This window comes from Tiliqua scincoides, chromosome 4, assembly GCF_035046505.1.
Source record: "Tiliqua scincoides isolate rTilSci1 chromosome 4, rTilSci1.hap2, whole genome shotgun sequence".
NCBI lineage: Eukaryota > Metazoa > Chordata > Lepidosauria > Squamata > Scincidae > Tiliqua > Tiliqua scincoides.
In genome coordinates this window covers 47,407,208-47,426,831 of record NC_089824.1, presented here as the reverse complement: position 1 = coordinate 47,426,831, position 19,624 = coordinate 47,407,208, and the positions used below count along the sequence as shown (strand labels likewise).

Sequence of the window (19,624 nt, the reverse complement as noted above, 5' to 3'; positions counted from 1 at the left end):
GATCTATAACATAGCTGCATTCACCAAGCAGAATTTATTTCTTAACTGCTCAAGGAAAATAGCCCTTTGAAATCAAGCTGGTGTAGGATAATGATCTGATGAAGGATAATGGAGGTAATCTGAGGACAGAGTTTAATGTGAGCCATGATTTAACTATGGAACCTTGTCTTCAATGTCAGGAGGAATCCTGGAACATGTAAAATAATAAGAGTGCCTTGAGATGTACGTCCGGGAGCTAAATTCTTTTTGCACTGAACAGCCACAAGCAGTCCCTGTATAACTAAGATGAGAAGGGAGATTTCCAGGATGACAGAGGGCCCTATTTCTGAGTAACCTTCTACTGCAACAAGACTTTTTGTAGAACAGAAAACCCACATTGGCAACATACAGAAGTGACATGCTAGTAAGCAAGGGTTTTTAAGTATCAACTGTGAAAATGCAGTCATTCTTACTTGATATTTATTTTCTCTTGCCATCTGTGCTTTAATTTCATGAAAGCTTAATAAGCTAGGGTTTTACAACGTTTTAATATATTTTAAATGTACAGCCTTAAATGCCAAGGAGCGAATGGATAATTTAAAAATAGGAATAAAGGAGATGTTAAAAACACGTGTTCTGTGTAAGTGTGGACAATAATACGTTGCAGTACATGATTTCTGGAATTATATGTGCAGAAAGGGCTATTAGACAAATGCCTTTAATCAACAGCTAAATTCAAAGTTGTCATTTGCCCTGCATTTCTACTCTGTGGCATCTGGAGAGAGGAAAATAAATTCAACTTTATCATGACATTGTGATAACAAATACACTATATGGATTTCTTCAGGAAGTGTTAGAGATGTTGCCAGTTATACATAATTGGAACCCGGTGATTTGTCATTAAACCGTGAAAGCCATTTTTTCCCCTCCAGAATATAGTCATTTGAGTCTTAATTTAAATATTGTCACTGAGGATTCAGTGTTGTAACTTCCATTCAATGTCATTTAGACATGGTAAGGCCCTGAGCTGGCAAATGCTGTGTGCATTAGTAATTTTTATCACACAAATAGTTGGACTCAAGGCAACGATTATTACCAGCCCAGTCTCTTTGCATCATGTCTGTTTATTGTACAAGGCATAGGCATCCTTTTATCCCAAATTTGCCCCCCTGTTTCTGCCTCTGGCACTCCCTTTATCTGTCCAAATGTTCTTTCCAATTTCTCCTTTTCATTTTCCACCCTTTCCTCATTTAGTACTATCTCCATCCCCAATGGCTCCCCTTGGCAACAGTCATTTAAGCAACAATCAACAATTACGAATGCAGATACCTTTCTGCTTAAGTGAACACAATAATGGGCCTTCTATAAAGGCAAATTTCACACCAATTGGTGGTAGGGAAAATGGGACATGAAGCAATAACAATTCTATTTGAAAGTTTGTCCAACACTACACCATTGGGAAAGGAGACATCAGCAGGGTCTACAGGATTATTCCACCACAGCACTACTGTAGAGAATCTTAGAAAAACTTGGGAGCAAAATTATTCTTCTTTCGTTTTACATTTTGTAAGGCTAATTATAAACAACTAAAAATGATCAGCATGGATTTTTAAAAATTGAAATAGTTCATGTAACCACTTTTACTAATCTCTTAAAATGTGAAAAGACTTATTCCCCATTCAGCAATACTGCCATTTTAGTTTTGTAGCATTGTGCACACCAAGCCTTCTAAGGACATTAAAGCTTTCTGAGATGTTTTTTTTGCTCAGCTTTGTAAAGCAGGTTTTGGCTTGAACAATGCTGGCTCCTTGATACATTCTTACTGGTCCTCTGGAAATTACGAAGACAAATAAAACCAAGAATAATGACCTGACTGTGGTGTTGTCTGTTTTCACCTTCAGCCCCTGTCTCTTTTGTATTGCACAGTGTGCTGGTTTGATTCCAAATTTATTTCCTGAATGGAATAAAATAAAAGTTCTCAGGCCTGGGCTAGCTATAAAGGAGACTAAAAGACAGAATTTTGAAGGCTTTACGCTAACTTGAAAAAGTAAGCTGAAACCGTAAGACCAATATAAGTTTATAGAAAAGAGGGAAATGCAAGATGGATTCAATTCCAGAAAACAAAGAAAGTGATAGTCCTCACTGATCTTTAATTTCAGTCATTTGTGGCCCAATCTTATCAGGCCTTTAAGCCTGATAAGCTCGCAGCTGCTAGGCAGATCAGAACTGCTGACATAAATAGTCAATGCCTTTGCTCACCCACCACCAGTGAACCTGGCCTGTACCAGACCACGTAAGGTGGTCTGAGGGCAGTTAGGATGGGCAATCAGTGCTTTGCAGGATGGGAAGGGCAGCGGGTTGAAAGGAGTAAAAAACTGGAAGACAGCAACAGCATGCACCAGATGCTATTCCTTCTTTCACTACCTGACAACCCTCTTTCTCTCTTTGGACTTACTAGCCAACAATATAGCTGGTGTAGGTCTGAGAAGACCCATTGCCAACTCCACCATAGCATGCAGTGTGCACTCTGTTGGCCCCGCTGCCTGCTATGGAGTGGGGGGGGGGCACGCGGTAGGACTGGCCAATTAAAAAATGCTAGGGCAAGAATTAAATGGGTGATTAAATGTAGAGGAGACCCCTGCTGAGGACCAGAACAAATCTGCATCAGGGCATCAAGTGTTTGGGGCCATTGCTGGTGACCTGCCTAGAACTTGCATTGTGCATTATCTGCTCATGCCAGCAGAATCCTGTATGTCTAAGGCAGGGGTCTCCAAAATTTTTGGCCAGAGGGCCATATCAAATATCTGACATGGTGTGGAGGGCCAGAAAAAAAAAATTTAAATATAAAATTTAGATAAATAAATTAGAGATCGAAGATAGATGAGTGAATAAATCAGTGATTTTTCAACCTTTTTCATCTCACGGCACACTGACAAGGCACTGAAATGGTCAAGGCACACCATCAGGTTTTTGATAATTGACAAGCCACACCATGCTGCCAGTGGGGGCTCACATCTCCCATTGGTCCTATTAATAAATGACCTTCCCTCAAATTCCTGTGGCGCACCTATGGACTACTCACGGCGCACCAGTGTGCCACGGCACAGTGGTTGAAAATGGATGGAATAAATGAATGAATGGGCTCGTTTATTCAACCTCTCTGGCCCTCAGAAGTCCCTCCAGACATAATCAGAGCACAGTTCTGGTCATGTTCAGTTGAGTGGGCCAGAGGTTTTCAGGGGACAAGAGGTTGGCAGCAGGCCAGAAAGAGGCTAGCTGCGGGCCACATCTGGGCCCCGGGTTTGGAGGGGTTTGGAGACCCCTAGTCTAAGGGATGCAGGCATGGAGCATTCATGCTGGGTTAATTGCATTGAAAGACATCTCAGGTCAGGAAAATGCCACTGTCTGACATTTGCAAAGTGCTTTTAATAGGATTGAGCTGGTTAAAGATACAGCCACATCTCCTTTCAACAAATGCACACAAGGTTCAAGGTGGAAATTTCAATTTTATGGGACAAGCACTAAGAATGCTTTTCTGTTAATTCTTGTTGTGTAATTTAACTGTAAATTACAGTTAATTTGTTGTAGTTAATTACGGTATACTTAATTTATCATAACTGTAATTTACAGTTAATTATAGACAAGAAAGCTACAATTGGTTTTGGATGAAATTATCAAATGATGGGGTGATTGCCTGGATGTGTTATCTCTGTTACCTGTGAGAATATATTTGGGTTTTTAAAGCTCATAATGGAGGCTGCAATTATCTTGGGATAATTTCTGTTCATTTTTCCTCTGTAAAATTGAATTGGTTGCTATGTCCTTCTGTGCAATAAGCTGAAACCCAGCTATACTGTATCATGGCTGTCTTTGTGTATATGTGAGAGACAAAGATCTGTAATGGTGGGTGGCAGATAAGACTGCACTTGAAACTAGAGGTCTGGCTTCTGGCAGCTTCAGTGTTTCATGAGCAGGGGAACTAGGGCTGGGAGACAGACTCTTGGCATTTCCTCTACTGCAACAGGAAGGAAGAGTCAAGCACAGTAGTTGTGATACAGGCACTATTGTCAGAAGCCCAGGTATCAAACCGATCCAGGCTTAGCATTAAAGGAGCAAAAGACTCGTATAGCCAGCCAAAATATCCAGATCTCTAAATGCAAATGAGCAATAAGGACAGAAGGCTTGCCAAATACTAGTGGAGCCAGGAGCAAAGAACTGAGATCAGGGATGTAAAGGTAGACAGGATAAGGAACTGGGTCCAAAAACGAATGAGTAGACAGATTTCCCCATTCCATCTTTTTTCATAGTATGTCTTTGTTAAACAATCTATTCCGCTGATTTCTAATTTTCTAAGAAAAGAATGTTGGAACTGGTGCATGCAGATTGTTTTTCATCCAGGTAGAGAGCTAATGCCCTTATGAGGAGTAAGGCGGGGCATAATTTTTAAAAATAAATAACGCAAAAGGACACTGATTTTGTCTGAAATGACATTATGAGCATCAGTGCTGTTATGTGTGGTGATACTTTCAGAGAGTCTAACTTTGCAGCATTGAAACTGGCAAGCTTTTCCCTCTACCTGATCAGCTTCACATGAGAGGCAATGAATTCCCTGGCCAACCTGCCAATAGCTGACCTCCCCACTTCCCCAGTCTGCCAGCCAAGACAAAGGCCATTTTTATTACTCAAAAGTGCATGTATGTACTCTGGTTCTTGTCCACATTGCAATATATTATTTGAATAACAAAAATTACAAGTGCTGCAAGTACATCTGAGATTTTCACACTAGGTTTTAAAGATGGTAAAGAAAAGCTTTTTCATACATAAACACTATTATTTCCATTTTTTTTTTTTTTTACAAATTCTGAAAATGTAACATGAAAGAATGACAGAAAGCAAATATATCAGTATCACTCTATAACCAAGATGAGATAAATCAGTATTCTAAAATGCAGGGGGAAATCTGGTCAGAGAGAAATGCGACAGCATCGCTAAGCAACAGCCAGACTTATATGTGGGGAGCAGCACAAGGGACAAAGAATCCTGGAGGTTGATTGTTCAAACAAATGTGGAGCTGAGGAGTGTGTACATTTATAGGACAATTTGCTGATCACAGTGCATTTTGCTGAACAGAGTAATGAGAATTTCTCCTTGGAATGAGAAAGAAAGAGATTGAGAACTCCTTCATGTGACATAAGAACATAAGAACAGCCCCACTGGATCAGGCCATAGGCCCATCTAGTCCAGCTTCCTGTATCTCACAGCGGCCCACCAAATGCCCCAGGGAGTACACCAGATAACAAGAGACCTCATCCTGGTGCCCTCCCTTGCATCTGGCATTCTGACATTACCCATTTCTAAAATCAGGAGGTTGCGCATACTCATCATGGCTTGTACCCCATAATGGATTTTTCCTCCAGAAACTTGTCCTAACCCGCCCAACACTCAATTTTAGTGGAATTCTGTGGAATGTGAAAATCTGAAAATGCCTTTTAGTCTGGAATGCATCACTTTTGAAAGTTCTTATTGCAATATCATGTTGGAGAGCCATTTAAGTTATCTGTGCTTTTAAGAAAGTGTAGATTTGGGCGAGTCTGTAAATTTTCACTCAGTTTAAAACATATTACAGCGCAGCTTGTGAAAAAGACTGTAAGACTGTCTGAAGGTTCTGGATTTCTCAAGTACAATATGAAGCTAAATTTGAAAGTGCCCTGATACATGACCTCAGTCTTGACAACGTAATACACAGTATCTACTAATGTAATCGCAGAAAGATCAACAATGGAAGTGCTATTTAAATTGATGTATTTGGTATTAAGAGAAGGGCAATCAGCATCATTTCTAAAATGTGGATTATGCTTCTGACCTGTGCATAAAGACAGGATATATTATACTGTTCGAAGGGTTTTCAGAACTTACTCTTTGAGCTGATTGTCAGCCCAATCTTGAGCTGCCCGGTGCGCAGAACTGTTGTGCCATCCTGAGCGCAACTGGGCAGCCGCCAGTGGTTTCTCAGGGGAAGGGAACTTTGTCCCCTTCCCCCAGGTAAGGCAAGTAGCCCCTCAATAAGGCTACTTGTTTCTGTGGCAACCCTTGGGTCACCGTAGAATCAAGAGCCTCCATGTCAGGCGGCGAACCCAACATGGTGGCTCTGGATGTGGAGGAACAGAGCTCTTCCTGTCCTACCTCCCTCCTGTCCCGCTCCTTATGCCCGCCCTCCCTCCACGTCCCCCACCTCCTCCTCCCCTCCCCTCACACCCCCACCTACCTCTCTGCCACCCCACACTTTGGACGATTACCAAGTGGCGGAGCATTGATGATCCACCAGTGCTAGCCCAGCGCTGGCAGGTGCTGAGCTAGCACCAGCACTGGACCAGTGCTGGGGGCCGCGAATGTGCTTTACGGCATGTTTGTGACACTCACCACTGACGGAGTGCCAATGGTTCAAACTCAGGATTGGGCTCTGTATAATTAATGAGAATTGTCTTATTGGGTAGTTGAAATATTGCACCTGTGAGCACTTGTAAACCAAACTATGCAATGTTATTTAAGGTGTAAACTTGAAAACAAAATTTTGTTTCAGATGTTGAGACTAATAGAAGGAGTATAAAAATTACAAGATAGTTTGTTCTGCATCTAACATTTGGGTATATACTGTAAGAAATATTAATTGATGTATGCAAGATTATATAACTCCAGGTTTTCATCAGGATAGTGATCTGCTGGACCGGCGGAAACACTGCTTTGGTGTCCAATCGGAAACTGGAGAGGATCTCTACTTTTCCGTTGAATTAGAATCTGACCTCACACTATGGGAAAAGGCCTTCCAATCAGCAACTTTCTTAGAAGTTGAAAGAATACAGGTAAGATAGCTTTTTTATCATTAGTATCTTATAGTATCTTATATGATTATGATGGCGGAGGAGTTATTAATAAATACCATAGATATTCATGTATAGTACGTGAAATTTCTGCCAAGTAATCAAGTTCCAATTCCCACTTCGTCTGATCTCCCAGTCAATCAGAGGGCAGAGCCTTTCCACTCTGAACAGTTTCCTTTCTCAAGTGGCAGGCAGGCAGGCGCCAAGTTTCTCAAGCAGCAGGCAGGCACCAGGCAGGCAGGGCAGAGATCATTTCTACGGCAACTAGGACATTCCAGTCAAATTTAACCTTTTAATCTCCTTCCTTCTGCTGCAGCCTGGCTCTGCTTGGCAAATGCTTGCAAAGCAGGTCTGTTTTTGGAAACACCAGGATAGGACCCTCCTTCCCAGGCTGCAATTCCGTGCACCATGACTTCAGAATAGCACCCATGGAAAGCAGTGGGTCTACTTCTGAGTAAAAAGGGCTGCAAATATATGCAGCTGCATCTCTCTGCTGTGAATTGAATTGCACACTCCCAGTTGTGTGTTATATGCTGTATGTAGAGCTTCTGGCTTAACACACCAGACACCTTAAAGGTGGATTTGTTTCATGGTTCAACCTTTTTCACTGGCATATCCCTTGGCAGCCTATTTCCATAAATTGTACCCTTCCTATTAGCAAAATGTTTGTAATTAGTAAGACAAGTCCTCATCTCCTCCATATGAAAGCCCAGACTTCATGTATTCATCACATATTTTCTCTTTTCATCTGTTTGAAGAACAGAAGACTCTGCCTTTGCACTGTTTTGCACCAGAAGTGTGCTGAGAAATTCTGGTGTTTGATCACTTTCCATATTATGTTTCAGCTTTTTTACTGTGTTAGTTTTCAATCACTGGTTCATAAATGAATTGATGACCAAAAACTAGCTATTGGTGGGGCTTTCACAGCCAACTAGCTACCTCCCTTCCAGGCCGTGCATTCTGGAGCATGGCTTGCCTTTTTCTGCCATTATTCCATTCTTTTTTGAGTACCCCTAAAGGTCCTGTTGAGTGTCCCTGGGAGTACATGAATACCAGGTTGGGAACCACTGGTATGTTGTTTACAGTGCACTTACTCTGATAGTGTTTACAAAAAGGTGGTGAAGACCAGAATTTAAAAAAGAATAAAAATGTATCTTATGATCTTTTACTGTGTTTTTAATAAATTAGATACTACAGTTCTTAGGTAACAATTAGTGGTAGGTTATTTTTCAGGATCTGGCCTTGGGTAAAATCAGACAAAACTATAGTCAGACACCCCCCTAAGTTTAACCCCTGACTTATCCGAGGGTCATAGAAAATTCCATGATTGTTGGCTCAAAACTTGCCCTCGACTTATCTGTAGGGACACTTATAGGCGAGTGTCTGCGGTAATCAGTGCAAGCCAAACCAAGGTGAGAAAAGACTGATAAGATTTATTGTCAGAGTGCATGGTCAGAGCTCCCTGCATTAGGAGGTCTGACCCAGAATCACAGATTCTTTGACCTTTGAACTTTCTCTGAAGCACATGGCTCTACACAAAGAGTCCCAAATAATGTGTTACTCAAGATTGCAGAGTGCACACTTAACAAATTCATAAACAAAAGTTAAAATTCTAGCCACGTGAAACAACCATTCTAACAACTGTAAATCCTGGTTGGGGAGTATAAGAGGAAATGCGACCAGACAGCTTTTCAGTTTCTTGCTAAGCATAGAGGCTGACAAGGGTGAGTCGGTCTGCCTGCAAGCTGAATCTGCTGATTACAGACAAGACAAAGGTTATGCTATTGCAGTCACAGAGAAAGAAATTAAATGCCATTATTTCAACATTTATCATACTTACTTATCCCTGAAGTATACTTTTTAAATCTCCTCAATGGATGGAGCAAATTGCTGCTTTTGAAATATTTTCACAGTAAAAATGGCAACAAGTTGTTAGTGATATAATCATGTCAGAGCATTGAGAAGTTCCTGAGGTCCTTCCCATCACCTGGATCTCCACCATATAGGGGCAGCAGGCTATTGAAGGCCTCCAGGGCCAAACCCACTTGGCTTGTCTCCTTAGGGCTGTCCTTTCTTTCCTCCCACAGGCCTCAGGACAGAAGCAGGGAGGGGGTTTACATCACCCTGGCACCAAGTCCTAGCAACATCAGTACATATTTAAAAACTACAATGTTATGAAATAAATCGGTTTGACCTATAATATGTGGTGCTCAGTGGCGGACTTCCCCCAGCCCCGTGCCTGTAACAAAGGTCAATGAAGCCATCCCCCATGTGACATGTAGCCCCCTCCACACATGAAGCTGCCCCCCCCACCGCAGTGTTGCGGTGTAACTCCAGGACGAACTGAGGAAGCATTCTGAGGCTTCCCCAGGGTCTTAAACTGCACTTCCGGAAAACCAACTGCATCAAGGCCTCAGAGAGGCTTCCTTCATGGTCCTAGAGGTGCGCGGACCTAGAGCCTGGGGAATTTGCCCCGTTCACAAAGCACTAGGTCTGCTGCTGGTGGTGGTCCCCTGCTATTTTAGAAAGTTTATGTGCCTTTATTATGAACTTAAAGAATGTTTTGGCTTCTGTTTGTTGTAGCTCTTCACAAAAAAGGTCAAGAACTATTTAAATAACTTGAATAAGATGGGAAGACTATCTTTGTACTGTAATGGATTTTTTTGGGAAGTCAGAATTCAGGCATGATCTTATGACTCAAGTCCTTTTTACGCCAGAAGCGGATTTGGATGAGCTTATAGTTTATCAGTCTTTTGGTGATTTCTACTGAACTATAGTGAACTGCGGATCTTGGGTCAGAGAAATGTAATGCATTCAGTTCAGCATTTAAGCCAGAGCTAATGAATTATTCATGCCTTCAATTTTAAGATTCTATAGTTTGAAACATCATGGAAGTAAGAAATTAAATATTGAGTTGCCTGTTGTACAGTAAATTTTTGTGTTGATTTTTTTTTTACCTTTTTCGGTATGTGGAATCAATAATCAAAAGCAAATAATTCATGTTTTTCATGGCAGGTAATTACTTTTTTAAAAGGTTTGCATTAAAGCTGTAAGGACTTTGACATTATGTACTCTCTTGGCAGTGGCCTTCCTTTTATTCTTTTCATGTTCACCACTAGAGGGATTAATTAAAGTAAGCAGAGAAGCTGAAGGTGAAACAAACCCTCTGATTAGGAGCCAGAGAGTGAGAGGCTGGAAACCGACCTTTAACCTATAGTGCACATTAATCTTTCTTTACCACTTTGTGACAAATACCCAAAGCCAATTATAAATGTTACCCTGTCAGTTTTTCCTACTGAACTATTATGCTTCAGTTGTGCTTGAGCACTGATACCCTTGTAGCTGAAGAAACAGGAGAATGACCCCTTGATGAAATGATTGATGAAGCAAATCTAGTGCTCACAGAGGCACTGAACTCCTAAATCAGAGCATTGAGATGGGTGGCCAGCCACCTCAGGACAGAACTCTTCTGTCAACTAAAGGGATTTCCCATAATCCCTTGTCACATAGGTTAAAGTAAATGCATGTTACCTCGCCAGCACAAGGTGCCAGGAAAGGCCTTTAAATAAATACAAGTTATTTCCCATAGGAACTTGGGATAGAGGCCCTGGTTAATTTATAAGGATATGTATCATAACAGTGAGCATCTCCAACCCTGAGTAAAGTACTTGAGAGACTGAAAAGAACCATGAGCTCATTTTCTTGCCAGACTATGAACGTATTTCAATCACTTCCATATAGGCTGAAAATTATAAGTCAACAAAGCTGTTGTAGCTGTACATGAGTTAATAAAATTAAATATTTATTGCATATAAAACCTGTTACTACTTAACACCTTCATGAAAATGAGACCATTGAAAGTATACTTAATACATAATATATGTCTGCAAGTGTTGCGTTGCATTGACTATGTTGCTTTTATTTGCCTCAATAGTGTAATTTTTGCCCCGAGATCATTTATTTTCTTCTATCTTGTTTACTGGCAGGTTTGTATATTATTATCTCAGTCATCATTTATAGCAAAGCATTTTGTTTAATACTTGAAGTAAGTTAAAATAACATGTTGGTTAAATTCTATAAGAACAAGGATCGACTGAAGTCCTATCCTCAGTTACGTGTAGTTAAGCCTCTTGATTTAATCAGGGCTAAGCAAGATTCACTGGGTGCAAAACTGCAATTACTGGTTTTCAATGGTGGGTTAACATTCAGAGACACAGAAATGCTTAATGTGTATGTCCATTGATTTGAATGGCACTTAAGTTAGCTCAGAGACTTGGATCCAAAGTGCTCTGTGTGTGAGTAGAAGACGCTACTATTCAAGATATATTCAAATGCCAATTTTCTTGTCCTTCACCTCCACTGAATTGCAGGACCTTATGCTTCATAAAGTGCTTTCCAGAAGGTCCTATAACCCTTAGGAATGAAGTTTCAGAGGTCACAAGCAACTCCTGGGCAGTGGCAACGCTAGGGGGGTGCTGGCCACACTGGGTGATATGCACGGGTGATGACACCAAAATTTTTAAAATCTTGGTATTTTCAAATAACACCATCATGTTGTATATCAATCGATGTGTAATTTCATGGAGAATGCAATTAAATGAACCACATTGTAATATCTCTATTCTGTCAATAGTTATAACCAAAAAACCAATGAAGACAGGGTGATGGTACATCACCAGACCCACTACACAGGGCGTTATCACACCCACTGCATGGGAAGAGGTCCACCATAGGGGTGACACGCTGGCCTCCCACATTAGGTGTCACAAAGCCTAGTGATGGCACTGCTTCTGTGGAAGGGGTCTGGAAAGTCCCAGTGGGGCTGACTTCTTTAGAGTCAAGCCAGTATCTACTGCAGAGCCATGCCAAATTTACACATGCCGAAAGTCTGAACTATGTCCAGTTGTTTACGTTACTTGATACCGAATAGGTTCCAGTGGCATAAATTATAAGCTACACTTGTGAAAGACTCTTGTAGTAGTGGAAGAAATCCCACAACTGTCTCAAAGTAGAAATGGGTTGCCATTATCTTCCTCCAGCTCCATGGCTGGCTCATAACAGGCATGCTGCATGCAACAAATCTTCTACCAAGTTTGCAGACCAAATTGGGCATTTTCAGTTCAACCTGAGATAAGCTGGTTTAAAGTACTGGATGTATCCATTGGCTTCTTTGAGTTCTTTGGATCATTTTCATGCCCCAGTCTTATCCCCTACCAGTTCACATAATGCGGCTGTACTGCTGAAGGGTGCACTACATGTTATGATGGAGGGACAAAAAACAAACAAAAACAAACAGTGTTTTTTACTTATTTTTCCATGGGCCATCTGGTTGTCAATGGATTTCCTTAGACTTATGCCAGCTTTGTTGCTGAATTATGAGGGGAGGCAGGCAGTATGTTGGTCAGGGAAAACAGGGATAGAATCCAGTGTGTTCTAGTGCCACCCTGTTCTACCCTCGAGCAGTGGCATACCTAGGAGGGCAGTGGGGGTACCAGGGCACCAGGCTCAGCACTGCGACCCACTCCCCCACCACTGGATTTTTGGCATAGTGTGGAACTGTGCCAGCAGTGGTTGTAGGAGTGCATCCACTGTCTGTGCAGTTCCCCACCAATCTGAGGAACTGCTCTCTTCCCCTCTCCTTTCTTTAAAGGGGAAGAGAAGTGGACGGCCCTCAGATCAGCAGGGAATCGTGCTGACGTTTGCTGCGCTTCCACAGCCACTGTTGGTATGATTCTGGACTACATCTGAGGACTCCTTTCTTCTCCTCCCCTTTAAAAAAAAAAGGGCAGCCCTCAGAATGGCTGGGTAACCAGCCAGAAGCGCACTTGCCTCCTCCAATTTTGGAGGAGGCGGGCACTGCTTCTAGCTCTGATGGAGCCTTTTTGCGCAACTAGAAGCAGTGGCTGCTTCCGGGAGGCAGGCACCATTCCATCAGAGCTTTTCTGCACCACTAGAAGCGGCGTCTGTCTCCTGGAAGTAGCCACTAGAAGCAGTACTCGCTTCCTGGGCGTCCCTTCTAGTGGTGCAAAAAAAAAAAACTGATGGAGCCTTTCACACCACTAGCAGTGGCACAAAATGCTCCATCAGAGCCTGTACTGCCTCCTTCCTCCCCCCTTTTTTAAAAGGGGTAAAGGAGGAGGCAGTATGGAAGTAATTGTGGTGATGCAATGATGTCACTACAATTACTTCCGTGTTGGGGGGCGGCCCCAGCGCGAAAAGTGCCAGGACCACCACTGCCCTCGAGGTGCCCCTTGCCCACTCCCTCCCTGCTCTAGTCTTTCCCTGATTCTCCCGCTAACCACCCACAAACTGCCATCACCTTAATTGCACCAGCACAGCATGTGGGATCTGTGGAAGTGCATGCGAATCCTCCAGCTCTTTGTGCCATTAGCTCCGCAGCTCATGTTGTGTACCTTTTATGATGCTATAAGAGGACTTACAGCAGGGAGTTGCAAAATCTGTTTGTATAAGCCCTCAATAAGATTGGACCGCCCATCTTTTATTGCCCAACAATGCAGAGAATGTGCACAATAGCAATGGTTGTTGAATCAAATTGATGTTGTGTAATGGTTAGTGACAGGACATGTTACTGACTGGTGTTACCCATTCTGACCATTGAAAGGCAAGATGCTACTTGTCCTCAAATCTCCTGTTGCCAGGTTCTGTCTAGGTTTGTGAGAAGTGCATCCTTTTCAGAGAAGAACATGTTGTCTCAAAATGGGTAATGAGATTTGTGAACTTCATGTCCAAAAATCTATAAGAACCAAGTGCTTCAAAAATGGAATTCACCATCATGCGAATTGCTTAGTCAATATGATTTATATACAGAATGGCTTAGCATGTATGTTAATGTAATGTCCTGTACATAAGAACATAAGAACAGCCCCACTGGATCAGGCCATAGGCCCATCTAGTCCAGCTTCCTGTATCTCACAGCGGCCCACCAAATGCCCCAGGGAGCACACCAGATAACAAGAGACCTCATCCTGGTGCCCTCCCCTACATCTGGCATTCTGACTTAACACATTTCTAAAATCAGGAGGTTGCGCATACACATCATGGCTTGTACCCCATAATGGATTTTTCCTCCAGAAACTCGTCCAATCCCCTTTTAAAGGCGTCTAGGCTAGACGCCAGCACCACATCCTGTGGCAAGGAGTTCCACAGACCGACCACACGCTGAGTAAAGAATTATTTTCTTTTGTCTGTTCTAACTCTCCCAACACTCAATTTTAGTGGATGTCCCCTGGTTCTGGTATTATGTGAGAGTGTAAAGAGCATCTCCCTATCCACTCTGTCCATTCCCTGCATAATTTTGTATGTCTCAATCATGTCCCCCCTCAAGCGTCTCTTTTCTAGGCTGAAGAGGCCCAAACGCCGTAGCCTTTCCTCATAAGGAAGGTGCCCCAGCCCCGTAATCATCTTAGTTGCTCTCTTTTGCACCTTTTCCATTTCCACTATGTCTTTTTTGAGATGCGGCGACCAGAACTGGACACAATACTCCAGGTGTGGCCTTACCATAGATTTGTACAACGGCATTATAATACTAGCCGTTTTGTTCTCAATAACCTTCCTAATGATCCCAAGCATAGAATTGGCCTTCTTCACTGCCGCCGCACATTGGGTCGACACTTTCATCGACCTGTCCACCACCACCCCAAGATCTCTCTCCTGATCTGTCACAGACAGCTCAGAACCCATCAGCCTATATCTAAAGTTTTGATTTTTTTTTTTGCTCCAATGTGCATGACTTTACACTTACTGACGTTGAAGCGCATCTGCCATTTTGCTGCCCATTCTGCCAGTCTGGAGAGATCCTTCTGGAGCTCCTCACAATCACTTCTGGTCTTCACCACTCGGAAAAGTTTGGTGTCGTCTGCAAACTTAGGCACTTTACTGCTCAACCCTGTCTCCAGGTCATTTATGAAGAGGTTGAAAAGCACCGGTCCCAGGACAGATCCTTGGGGCACACCACTTTTCACCTCTCTCCATTGTGAAAATTGTCCATTGACACCCACTCTCTGCTTCCTGGCATCCAACCAGTTCTCAATCCAGTTCTCAATCTCAACTGTAACTCAGTTGGCATTTATGCTTTAGAAGCAGATGTATGCCGAAGTACATCACATTCGTATTACACACGTAGAGTCAAATTGTCAAATTGTACTTAATTCCACCCACATCTTATCACCTGTAAATAATGTGTGAACTGGCCAGAAGAGAGATAACCAGCAGGGAGGAAATTAATTTTGTCTATGTTTTTTATAGTCTAACAGCTAAAGGTGCTTTTTAGTGGGTACTGGTTTCTTGAACATCCTTCCTTAAAGGAACATTGATGGGTTTGGGTGGGCTGTGGCTACTAGCTACTGACCACACTAAACTTAAATAGAGGCTGGGGAAAAAAAATTGTAACCAGCAAAGGAAACAGCAGTCTGTTCTTAGGGGAAGTAATGCAGCTTCAAAGACTAGCACTGTGGCTTCTTCCCTGCTCTCCGTTCAACCTGTATACAGTGGTGCCTCGCAAGACGAAATTAATTCGTTCCGCAAGTCGTTTCGTATTGCGAAAATTTCATCTTGCCAAGCGCGGTTTCCCATAGGAATGCATTGAAATTTAGTTAATGCGTTCCTATGGGCAAAAAAAGTCAGAACAAAGTCAAATTTGGTTTACAAAGTGTTTATTAAGTGCTCTTTAAAGGCATACATACTGTACAGAGGATTTCAAAAATTTCAAGCACAAAACGTCAACTTTTTAATTTTAAAAATTCGTCTTGCGAAGCACGGCCATAGAAAAAATTCGTCTTGCGAGTCACCAGAAAAAATCGCAAAAACGCTTTCGTCTTGCTAGTTTTTTGGTGTGTGAGGCATTCATCTTGCGAGGCACCACTGTATTTGTAACTGTTAATGCTTAGAGCCCAGTCCTGTTCCCCACCATCTTCTGCCATGCAGCCACACTGACTGGGCACATGCTGCAGGCAGTGGTGGTGGTGGTGGGGGGGACGACGACGACCAAAGACCTGGGAAAGGTAAAGGTACGTAAAAATAATTTTTACTTGCTTCTCCATGTGCCGCCTGGCCATCTATGGGTCTCCTTGGACCTACACCAGAGACATAAGGCATGTTGGACTAGGAAAACAGAGATAGCACTCTGGCATGCACTACTGCTGCTGTGATCTGCCCCCACCATCCCCCAAACTTTTCATTTATTTATTTATGTATACATACATACATACGTACGTACATACTCTGCCTTTCTCCCCAAAGGGCACCCAAGGCACCCTACCTTCTCCATTCTTTGCCCCAAACCTCGCTTCTGACCTGCCCATGATCTGTACCTTCCGGCACCTTATCTGCTGTGATGTCTGTCTGTCATGGGCACACAGAGCTGCTGGCCATTTGCTCTGGTGGATCCAACACTTACAACAGCAGCATGCCATTTTCAGCACTGCAGAGGCATTTACGACAACAGATAGTGAGATCTTCCATTGTAAATGCTCAAATACATAGCTAATTGAGCATCATAAATCATCACATAAAGCATCGCCTGGGCTTGAAGATGGAGAAGTGGAGCTTCCAATCTCTTCTCCTTTCCCTTGCCTCCTGCATTTGCTGCCCAGGCCACATCCTCTTTGTTCTGCCCCAGTCATGTCTTAAATGACACAGAAGAGCAGAACAGACTGAAACCTGGCGACAGGACTCAAGCTGAGAAAGGAGGAAGTGCTCAGGGCAGTGAAAAGGGAAGGGATGGTGGCTCTGCCTCTCCTTTTAATTTTTTTTTGGGTGTGTGTGTGGGGGGGGGGGTGAAATAATTCCTTGTAGAGCTGGCTTGGGCAGCACATGAGCACTGACCAGGCTTGTGATGGCTGTCATTTTTCTTCCAATAATTCCTTTTGTGTCAGTAATGTTTCCTGCTCTCATGCTAAAGGGATTCTAGGAAGAAAAAATGGCAGACACCAACCCCTGGTACTCTGGAAAGTTTCATTACCACTAGTGAGAAGTCTGATGTCACTTTTGCCTTCATTTGTGCTACCTGAAAATCATTGAACTAATGTTCCCAACAGCTTACAAAGGGGGTGGGAATTGGGAGGCCATTTTGTTTGAGCCCTAGAAATCGTATAGATATTTTAAAATGCCTTGTCTCCAGGACACTCTTCTCTCAAGTGACCCTGTAAAAGAGGCCACCTGAAGCTTCTTAGTTCCTACCATTGTGATGGTGAATGTGGGGCATTAAAAGCTAGAAGTGTGGGGATTATTACGACTCGCTTCTCCTGTTCCCACCAAATCCTTGTGGTTACCATGGGAGAGAGCAGAAATAGATGTTAAAGATAGCAGTCACTGGGAGGCAGAAACCAAGAAATGAATGGATTCTCCTCCAGCTAACAATGTCTCAGTTATTTCTACTCATCATACCCTCCCCTTCCTTTGTTTCATGACTCATTTGGAGAGGGACATACCATTTCCCAAATGTGGAAGAATAAATAGTACCTTTGTTGTTCTATTTCCATGCCCTTCCCAGCATATGTAACTAAACATCTGTGGGCTAGGATTATTTATAGGAGTTCTCCTTTGTCCCAAAATATCACAAATGCATATGCATAGTGCATAATTGATAATGCTTATTTCAAATTGCTGCTGGTCTTTTTGGATTTATATGGAGGCTAATTGAATTCCTTTGTGAAGCACAACGTATACATCTCCAAGATATGAAGGTTATTTTTTAAATAAGCAAAATTCCAAAAAGAAAGAGGGGTGGGCAGAGCAGTGCGGTGATGTAGCAGGGGATGGGAGAATTGGGTGGAGCATGGGGGGGCACGCGTGAATCCAAATCCCCCTCCTGGGCCTGATCCATCTTCATGAATGAACACAAATTTGTGCCAGCAATATAACTGGTGCAGGTCCTAGTTGACTCATTACAGCTGTTGGGGTTTACTCTGGAGCACAGGGACAAATGTCCGCTTACCCTGAGGAAAACTCCAGCAGCTAAAAACCTCTCATGGGATGCAGCATTGCCATGTGGGGATTTAGGTTGAATTGGGCTGCCTGCTATACAAAGATTGCCACTATGTATGGATGAGATGAAAAGAGCCAATGCTTTAAATCTTCCAGAGCATTCCCATACAAGAACATAAGAAGAGTCCCACTGGATCAGGCCAAAGGCCCATCTAGTCCAGCTTCCTGTATCTCATAGTGGCCCACCAAATGCTTCAGAGAACACAAAAGACAGCAAGACAACCTGCGTCCTGGTGCCCTCCCCTGCATCTGGCATTCTAAGATAGTCTACTTCTAAAATTGAGGAGCTTGCACATACCTGTCATGACTTGTAACCCATGATGGACTTTTCCTCCAGAAATTAGTCTAGTCCCCTTTTAAAGGCATCTAGGCAAGATGCCATCACCACTTTTTGTGGCAAGGAGTTCCACAGACTAATTACGTGCTGGGTAAATAAGACAACTAATATTATGATGCCATTGTACAAATCGATGGAGTATTGGGTCCAGTTCTGGTTGCCACATCTCAAAAAGGATATAGTGTTAATATGTTTTTATTTGCTTTTAAATTGTTTTTAATATGTTGTAAGCCGCCTTGAGTCCCTTCGGGGAGAAAGGCGGGGTAGAAATAAAGTTATTATTATTATTATTATTATAGTGGAAATGGAAAAAGTACGGAAGAGAGCAACCAAAGTAATTACTGGGCTGGGACACCTCCCTAATGAGGAAAGGCGTTTGGGACTGTTCAGTCTAGGAAAGAGGCGCCTGAGGGGGACATGATGGAAACATACAAAATTATGCAGGGGATGGATAGAGAGATGCTCTTTTCCCTCTCACATAACACCAGAACTAGGGGACATCCACTAAAATTGGGTGTTGGAAGAGTTAGGACAGACAAAAGAAGATATTTCTTCCTGATTCCTTTTCTAGTAATCTCAAGCATGGAATTAGCCTGCTTCACTGCTGTGGCACATTGGGTTGACACTTTCATCAAGCTGTCCACCACCACCACAAGATCTCTCTCCTGATCTGTTACAGACAGCTCATAACCCATTAGCCTATATGTAGAGTTTTGATTCTTTGCCCCAGTGTGCATGACTTTACATTTACTTACATTGAAAAGCATCTGCCATTTTGCTGCCCAGTCTCCCAGTTTGGAGAGATCCTTCTGGAGTTGTTCACAATCTCTTCTAGTCTTCACAACTCAGAAAAGTTTGGTGTCATCCGCAAACTTGATCACCTCGCTGCTCAACCCTGTCTCCGGGTCATTTATGAACAGATTGAAAAGCACCGGTTGCAGGACAGACCCTTGGGGCAAACTGCTTTTCACCTCTCTCCATTGTGAAAATTGCCCATTGACACCCACTCCCTGCTTACTGGTCCTCAACCAGTTCCTAATCCAGGGGAAGACCTGTCCTCTAATTCCCTAACTGTGGAGTTTCCTCAGCAGCCTTTGGTAAGGGACCTTACCGTATCAAACACCTTCTGAAAGTTCAGATATATAATATCCACAGGTTCTCCTGCATCCACATGCCTGTTGACCTTTTCAAAGAATTCGAAAAGGTTCATGAGGCAAGACTTACCCTCACAGAAGCCATGCTGCTTCTCCCTCAGCAAGGCTTGTTCGTCTATGGGCACAATACTAACCCCTTATGTCAGTGCTTTCCAGCACTGGCATAGCGGTGCCAATGGGACATGTGCTGCATCCTGCAATGGGTGGCACTCATAGAGGCCTCCTCAAATTAAGGGAATGTTTGTTCCCTTACCTCAGAGCTGCATTGCCCT

At 42.9% G+C, this 19,624-nt stretch overlaps 1 protein-coding gene across 9 annotated transcripts in view; it reads left to right on the top strand.

Annotated features, from left to right (window-relative positions):
* SNTG1 (syntrophin gamma 1) overlaps positions 1-19,624 on the top strand; it is a 318,816-nt gene that overhangs the window by 253,234 nt on the left and 45,958 nt on the right. For 8 of the 9 annotated variants that reach the window (XM_066626306.1, XM_066626311.1, XM_066626308.1 and 5 more), the window contains one exon: positions 6,687-6,839. The exons of the other annotated variant lie outside the window; for it this stretch is intronic. In XM_066626306.1, coding sequence (XP_066482403.1) covers positions 6,687-6,839 — 153 coding nt within the window. The remainder of the gene's footprint in view (positions 1-6,686; positions 6,840-19,624) is intronic. 9 annotated transcript variants of the gene reach the window in all.